This window comes from Microtus ochrogaster, linkage group LG4 (assembly GCF_000317375.1).
Source record: "Microtus ochrogaster isolate Prairie Vole_2 linkage group LG4, MicOch1.0, whole genome shotgun sequence".
In the NCBI taxonomy this organism is placed as follows: domain Eukaryota; kingdom Metazoa; phylum Chordata; class Mammalia; order Rodentia; family Cricetidae; genus Microtus; species Microtus ochrogaster.
Genome location: NC_022030.1, coordinates 31656938 through 31665372, shown reverse-complemented (window position 1 = coordinate 31665372; position 8435 = coordinate 31656938). Strand labels below are relative to the sequence as shown.

Here is an 8435-nt window from a genome sequence, read left to right as displayed (position 1 = left end):
TTGTGGGGAAAAGGGAACACTTCTGCATTCCTGGTGGGAATGAAAGCTGGTACAACCACTTTGGATGTTAGTGTGGTGAATTCTCAGAAAATTAGGAAACAACCCTCTTCAAAACCCAGTAATACAACTTTTCGGTATATGTCCAAAGAATGCTCAATTGTGCCACAAGGATATGTACTCAACTATGTTCATAACAGCTTTGTTTGTCATAGCTAGAACCTGGAAACAACCTAAATGCCCCTTATCCAAAGACTGGATAATGAAAATGTGGGACACACAATGGAGTACTACACAGCAGAAAAAAAAATAACAACATCTTCAATTTTGCAGGAAAATGGATGGAGATAGAAAACATTATTCTGAGTGAGGTAACCCAGACACAGAAAGACAATTATCACATGTGCTCACTTTATGTTTTTGAACATAAACAAAGAAAGCCAGCCTACAAACCACAATCCCAGAAAACTTAAACAACAATGATGACACTAAGAGAGACTTACATAGATCTAATCTACATGGGAAGTAGAAAGTAGAAAAAGACAAGATCTCTTGAGTAAACTGGGAGCATGGGGACCTTGGGGGAGTGTTGAAGAGGAAGCATAGAGGCAGAAAGGGGAGTGGAGAAAAATATAAAGCTCAATAAATATCAATAAAAAATAAAGTCTATCCATGACTGCATGCAAAAATGGGCTTGTGAGGTCCAATAAAATGAAAAGAAAATTGATATGGTTATTCCTCAGAAAAGAGGGAATCTATTTCTCTCAAGATCTAGCTATACCACTCTTGTACACATATCCAAAGGATGCTTTATCCTACCACAGGACACTTGCTCAACCATGTTCATTGAAGATACATTCATAATAGCCAGTAACAAAGAATAACAGATATCCCTCAAAAGAAGGATGGATGAAGAACATGTGATACATTTTACACAAGGGAGTATTGCTCAGCTGATAAAAGCAATGACATCATAAAATTTGCAGACAGTGGATGGAACTAGAAAAAAGAAATTCCTGAGAGAGGTAACCCAAATCCCAAAAGATAAATATGGTTTGTATCTGCTTATATGTAGATATTATCCATTAAATAAATAACAAAAAAGCTACAATTCATAAACTCCGAGGGATTATGTGTAGGAGAAGGAGTAGGGATGAAATAAATAGCTAATAATTACTTTAAAAGGAATACGAACCTCTTCCCTAGTAGGCTATTTCCTTTGCTTTTAGGTGTGTGCTTCTCCACAGTTGATAAAGATCAAGTGATATGGGGGTACACAGAAATGGAAGGAGGGAAGAAAGGGAAAGGAGAAAAGGCCATGTTATGTTTTAGTTTTAAAATAAAAATATTTTTTTTAAAAGGAATAGAATATTTTGAGTAGAACAATGAGCAGGGAAACAACAAATATCTCCAGAAAAAAAGAAAATAATGGGAAATTGGGAATGCATAGATGCAACTGTAATGTGAGTTAGAAAAATTCAGTTAATGTTATTTTGAAGCCTTTTGGAAGTTTTATTCAGAGTGTAAAATTCACTAAAAATGGATGACATCTGTGCATAAAAATTTCAACCATACAATCTATACACCAGAAAGAATGTTATAAATAGAATAAAAAACATTGACAATAGAGTTACAGTGTTAGAAGGAGCTTCCTCTGCATCCTGATAATGTGTTATTAGTTGTCCTGTTTAACATCTATAGAAATGCATGATTTTGTACTCAGTAATGAGACGTTTTGTATGTGGGAAATATGTGTTGACAACAGAATTCTTCCAATTCATGACCTTTCTCAAAATGTCTTATTTATTTCTTCAAAGGGAATAACACAAAATAATATAAAATCAATTAAAACTATCAGTCTCCAGCACTAGACAGGTCCCTACCAATGCCAGATAAAAAAAGGGGGGGGGTCTTCCTTTCCATTACAAAGAAAATGAGAAATTTAATTAAGAAGCTCTGAAACTTTCACATGAATTTAAATTAAAGACTTTGCCATTTCCTTAACTCTATAAGAAAATTAAAGAAGTCAACTCAACAGGTTTGTTAACAAAAGCATTTTACTTTACCTTAGTAGCCTGAAGTAAATCCTTGAAACCAAATCCAAATTCCTTATCTTTAAGTCTCTTGTCAAAGGAGCAAGGTTCCTTTTCTTTCTCAAGCACTAGCTTGTTTGCACCTATAGATCACAAGAAAAACAATCTTTTGATATGTCTAAGTCCATAAGAAAATATACACAATGCATTTGTATATGTTATAATAATCCCATTTTTTCATGGAAAGAAACGTGAATTATTTTAAGTGAACTAAGACCAACACATATTTTCGAATGCAAATTCTTCTATAGTAGTGCTTCACAAAAGACAATTTCTTGGTTATAAACGACTCTTACATTTGCACTGCCCGATTATGCAGTCGACCACTATGTCTGCCTTTTAACTGCTAGAAATGTGTTTCCTATGGCTGAATTAATTAATTCTTAACTTAATGTAGAATTCAATAGCCACATTCAATAACTGATGTTTAATGACACAATCCTAACATACATATTTTTGGCATATTGTGTGTATGGGAGTATGTGTGTGTGTGTACATGTATATATCAAGAAAGCGAGATTCATTCTATAAGTTCTGTTACTCTAGAGAATGCTGACTAAAACACTAGGTAAATAGATTCATGTATACTTCACTTTTTAAAAAAAATTGCACAGTTAAAATATAAAGGGTATCAAAAAGGAAATAATGAGTATTAAAAATAAATAATTGTGAAAATGTAGCACACAAAATATTTGAATGTGATACTGGTTGAGTTGGTTAAAACCACTATGATATTATTTGTTTATTACAGAGCAACATTAGTAGGAGAAACATATTCATAAGTAAATGTAGTTTATCTATGCTTTGACAATGGGAGCCAAGAGAAAGAGTGACTCTAAATAATTAAATATTTTTATACTCACCAGGTAACCTAGGTGGAAAGCACAGAAGTGGTAAAAGTGTAAACCATGAAAACACAGCAAATGCAAAATAACCACTCCACCAACTTTTCTGCCATTGTCGAAAGTTGTACTCATTTGTGCTTGAACAGAGAAAAATAAAACAAAATTCAATTAGGGTTATTTAAAAGTCAGATCTTAATTAGCAGAGATTGGAAGAGAATTTCCTACTAATTTGCATTCATTTGTAATTGGTCACAATTAATTTTGGGGTTTTGCTGATATGGGTCAGGTGCTAATGTTCAGTTGTGTGGTGTGTTTGCTCCCATCAGAGCCTAACTTTCCCACCTTCCTTTTCAGTGACACTCCTCGGGTGGCATACGTTCCTGTTTGTACCAATTCAAAATTAGCTCCATTAACAGCTGTGCCCCTGGAAGACAAGTCTTCCCTCTTCATCCTGCCCCTTTAAACCTTACACCTGGACCTCTGGGGCAAGAGGCCTTGCACTTTAAGTTACACAGCTTCTCTTGTACATGGCACCTGATTCTCAGAGTCACATATCATCTGAAATCTCTTCTTCGTGAGCCTGGCTCCATACCACTTGTAATATCAAGAAGTTTAGTGTTTCTTAGTATTCTGAATCTTAGTATTTTGAATCCACTCGTATGTTTTGTTAACAGCATGTCACATGGTTGTTTCAAAGTGTGTATGATTGTGTACAAGAAGAGTGGAAGCCTCAGACAAATGCAAAACCTACAATAAACTACTAAACATAAGCAATATCTTTGACAGGTTGCTCATATTTTATATTTATATATAAATAGATATATTGCTGAAAGCAAAAAATATTCCTTCTTGCTAGAAATAAGTGATTTTAAAATTAAGAGCTGTTGGAGAAGGGGCTACTTGTTGGTTCCTAGCTGCCCATCTAGCTTAGACCCAAAATAATCACACTGAAACTGTATTACTTAAATCACTGCTTGGCCAATTAGCTCTAGCTTCTTAATGGCTAAATCTTACATATTAATTTAACTCATCTGCATTAATCTGTGAATCATCACATCAAATGTTTTACTGGCAAAGTTTTGGCATATCTGATTCTGGAGGCAGCTCTATGGCTTCTCTCTGACTCTGCCCTACTTTCTCTAAGCATTCAGCCTTGCTCTCCTGGCATAGCTAAGTTCTGCCTTGCTATAGGTCCAAAGCAACTTCTTTATTCATTAATGGTAATCACAGAACACAGAAGGGACTCCCACATCACCTCCCATTCTCTGTTAAATAAAAAGCTTTAACTTTAACATAGTAAAATTACAAATAATAAAACAGGCATCAAATAAGAATTATAGTTATAATACTTATATCTAATTTATCTTTTATCATAACTTAGGAAAACTATATCTTTCTATTCTTCAACTCCATCAAAGACTCCAGAAGGATATAATATTACTGAAGTAAGGAGGAAGTGCACTGTAAGCACCTTTCAAAGTTCTAGAACTGATAGAGGCATCTCGCTGCCTGGATAGTCACTCAAAGTTCTTCTGTACAATTAGGGCAGCCATCTTCAGCCTACAGGCCCATAGTGTCCAGAACTTTTCCACAAAGCAAGAAATTTCAAAAGTAGTTCCACCTATATTGGCAGTTTGACAGTCACTTTCTTCTGTGTCTTGCAGAACATCTAGGAGACTCCTTCATGTAGCAGGAGCTCCAGAGGATGGTCTCACCTTTAGGCAAGAGCAGCTGTCATTTCTCTGCAGGTTCTGCATGTCCAGCTCATCAAACAGTTCAGGCAAGAACAGTTTCTTGCCCAAATGGCTAACCAACTCCATAAGGAGCCTCTTTGATGCACATCTTCCTCTTGAAGTAGCTTGTACTGCCAGGAGAAGATATGTCTCATTGTCATGAAAATTCCTAAGTTACTAAAACATTTTAAATGCCATATTCTGAAGGTGTCTGAAAGATTTGAAAAATACCTCTCTTACTGAAATATATCTCTATATATCTAGGCAAGCTAACTAACATAATTACAAGCTTGACTATTATGATGAGTATCTATTAACTTATATTTTTTAATTATCCATTACATTTTAAATGAGCTACACAAACACAATACCTTAATCAAGATCATAAATACACATACATATAACAAAATTGACCTTAAATTTGTATCAATAAACCAAGGTCCATACAAATGCAAATTATTCTTATATAATATCCTCCTTTTAAATATAAATAAACATTTATAGACAATATTTGGGAATATGGGCATAGTTTTCTCCATACTGCTTCTTGCTGATTTTTGGGCATAGTAAATTTTAGGGGTGTTCACAGTGACCTTGGGGGGTCTTGTTCCATCAAACCATACCAGTTTGGAAGCAATCCATAGGTTCTCATCCACATGCAAAAACAAGTGAAGAACCTCTTTTTCAAAGAAACATATCTTTAGACCCAAATTTGGAAATCATGATACCTTTATAATATACATGCTGGTTTAGTTTAGCAGCCCATATAATGAAATGTCTCTCTGTACTTAGCTCATTCACAGTCAAAAATTCAAAGTAAATACAATAATATACATAATCCAGACCTTCTTTGAATTTTCCATTTTTACATGGCTTTTTTTCTTTACATTTTTTAATCTATGACTATCTGTACTCTGTCTCTTTAAAGACTTCACCGTTATTTTATAAAAGCATTAACTTTATTTTATGACTCTCTATACATTTTTTCTCTCTCCCAAACCTACATACATTCATCCAACACTGTGACATATTTAGAGTTCTTTTCCATCTGGATTGGTCATTATTGCATATCTGTAATTCTTTTTCTTTACTGTTCAGGAGTGCTTTTTAAAATGCTAAGTGCTTTGTAAAATTAAGCTGTGCCATTACTAGGTTGTGTATGGTACTTTCTGCTTGCCCTACCCAGTACAGCATGGCAGAGTCTCTTCTGCCATGCACATTGTCATACTTCCAGGAACACAGCTCATCCATGTTGCCACCAAGCAAACCACAGCATACCGCTCACAAACCTCATCCAAATGCTCAGGTTCCCAAAAGAATCAGAATTCATGCTAGCATAATGGCCCAAAGCCAGATAGCTGCTGTTTTGAAACCACACAGCTGCAACTGCTAAGTCAGTAAGGCCTTTTTTAAATGAGCCACAGCATGCCACCCCAAGCAAAGTTTGTTTTTCCAAAGTTTGTTTGGAAAAACAAAATAGTGGCTATATATGTTTTTTAGTGCCTAGAATTCCTTTTCATGCTTTCTCAGGTTTTACATGATTTTAGCCAACCACATTGGTGCCAATTTGTTGGAGAAGAGGCTATTCATTGGTTCCTGGGTGCCTGCCTAGTTTATGCCAAAAAGAGTCACACAAAAAGTGTATTATTTAAATCACTGCTTGGGCCATTATCTCTAGATTCTTAAAGGCTAACTTTTATGTATTAATTTAAACCATCTTCATTAATCTGTTAATCGTTACGTGGCAGTGGCTTACTGGCAAAGTTTCGGCATGTCTGAGTCTGGAAGCAGCTCTATGGCTTCTCTCTTACTCTTCCCTTCTTGTTCCCAACATTCAGCCTAGCTTTCCTTTCCTAGCCAAGTTCTGCCTTGCTGTAGACCAAAGCAGTTTCTTTATTCTTTAATGGCAATCACAGCACACAAAGGGGACTCCCACACCAAAAAGCTGTTATGATTCCCCTATGCAACTGACTAGAAAATCCCATGTACTTTTTCCTGTTATATATTTAATGAAGACTATAATAAATCTTCTTTGAACAACACTAAGAAGAGTAGAGAAAATGACAGAGCATGCTGTATTCTCTCAGAGAAAGAAATTTGACATGTGAATTTAGCTGAAATAAGTGGCTTGATTCTGATCAAAATGCCAAATATACCTAGAATACTTGTTTATTTTAAGTAATTATTATTAAGTCTCTTGTTATATGCATTTTATTTTATGTTATGTATATGACTGTTTTACATGAATGTATTTTTTACATCACATGTAGGGCTCAGAAGAGATTATTAGACACTCTGGACTTGAAGTCACAAACAGTTGTAGGTGCTGGGAACCCAATTAAGGTACTCTGAAAAAGAACAGGTGCTTGCTACTGCTGACCTTCCTCTATTGCTCATAAGTATGTGTTTGTGTGTGTGTGTATACATATAGAGAGATAGATATATCTATATCTATATCTATCTATATATAAGATAGATAGATAGATAGACAATAGATAGATAGATAGATAGATAGATAGATAGATAGATAGATAGATAGATATTGCAAATAATGTAGTTTCTGAGTGATTGTTTCAGGTCTTGGCAGCCATGAACAAATGAGCAGGTACCAACATGGTTGATTACATCCATGTAAAAATCTGATAAAGCTTGAAAATGAATTATAGACACAAAAGAGCAGAGTTAAACATGGCTTCTTGGTAGCCAGTACTCTTTTTCAAGTGGGCTGTTTGCTGGCAGCAAATAGGGGTGCCATGGCTTCTTTAAGAGAGAAATGGAGGTCTTCCTGAATCAGCAGTAGCTGCAAAAAATGCATAGGGTGGCTTCCCGATTTGCAAGCATAAACAGCTTTACTCTCTTGAGAGGTCTGGCTTTGGATCACTTGAATTATATTTGTGGGCATGGGTGCTTGTGTGCATGCTCGTGGTTAGGAGGAAAGTAGATGAAAGCATGTCTACTACCTACCATTCAGCATGCTGACATGGACAAGCAGCCAGATAAGATCTGCTAGGCCGCCGGGCGTTGGTGGCGCACGCCTTTAATCCTAGCACTCGGGAGGCAGAGGCAGGTGGATCTCTGTGAGTTCGAGACCAGCCTGGTCTACAGAGCTAGTTCCAGGACAGGCTCCAAAGCCGCAGAGAAACCCTGTCTTGAAAAACCAAAAAAAAAAAAAAAAAGATCTGCTAGGCATGGACAGGCAGATGAGCATGGCAGATTTCTACTGACATATTCAGAGATATTTCTAGGCCATGCAGTGGGTTGCATGGCAGATTTAACTTTCATTCAGAAAAAAAATTATATGCATCATGAGGCTATCTAGAGTTGAGGTGGTGAGGACAGCCCCCTCCCAGCAGTCCCAAAGCTTTCAGTAAAATACCTCTGCATTGGTAAAAGGCAGAGAGAGGTGGAGCCAGTATCCAGTGCCATGCAGCAACACTGCTTCCATTTAAAATACATTTTGTCAGAAAAGACTTCAGATACAGAATAAGACAGACTCAGACATAAAAGATTTCTAAACAAGACATAGTGTGTTTAAAAATGTATGTAGGCTTAGGGGAGAGAATTAAAAGAGTATAGAGAGAGGGGAAAAAGAGTATAGAGAGTAACAAAAAGAAGAAAATCATTAAAAAAAGGAAATCTTAAAGGAGTAAAGATAATAAATGTTAAACTTGTAAAAAAAAGTAGTAGTGTAAAAATATAAGCCACATAAGAAAATATACACAGAGAGCTCAAATTATGTATAATATTGTGTTTTATTTGAATTTTTG

At 35.7% G+C, this 8435-nt stretch overlaps 1 protein-coding gene across 1 annotated transcript in view; it reads right to left on the bottom strand.

Annotated features, from left to right (window-relative positions):
- The window catches only part of LOC102002778 (solute carrier organic anion transporter family member 6A1), a 100724-nt gene that overhangs the window by 79253 nt on the left and 13036 nt on the right, over window positions 1–8435 (bottom strand). The window contains exons 5-6 of the mRNA XM_005361398.1: window positions 2954–3072; window positions 2064–2173 (exon numbers count right to left, since the gene is read on the bottom strand). Coding sequence (XP_005361455.1) covers window positions 2064–2173; window positions 2954–3072 — 229 coding nt within the window. The remainder of the gene's footprint in view (window positions 1–2063; window positions 2174–2953; window positions 3073–8435) is intronic.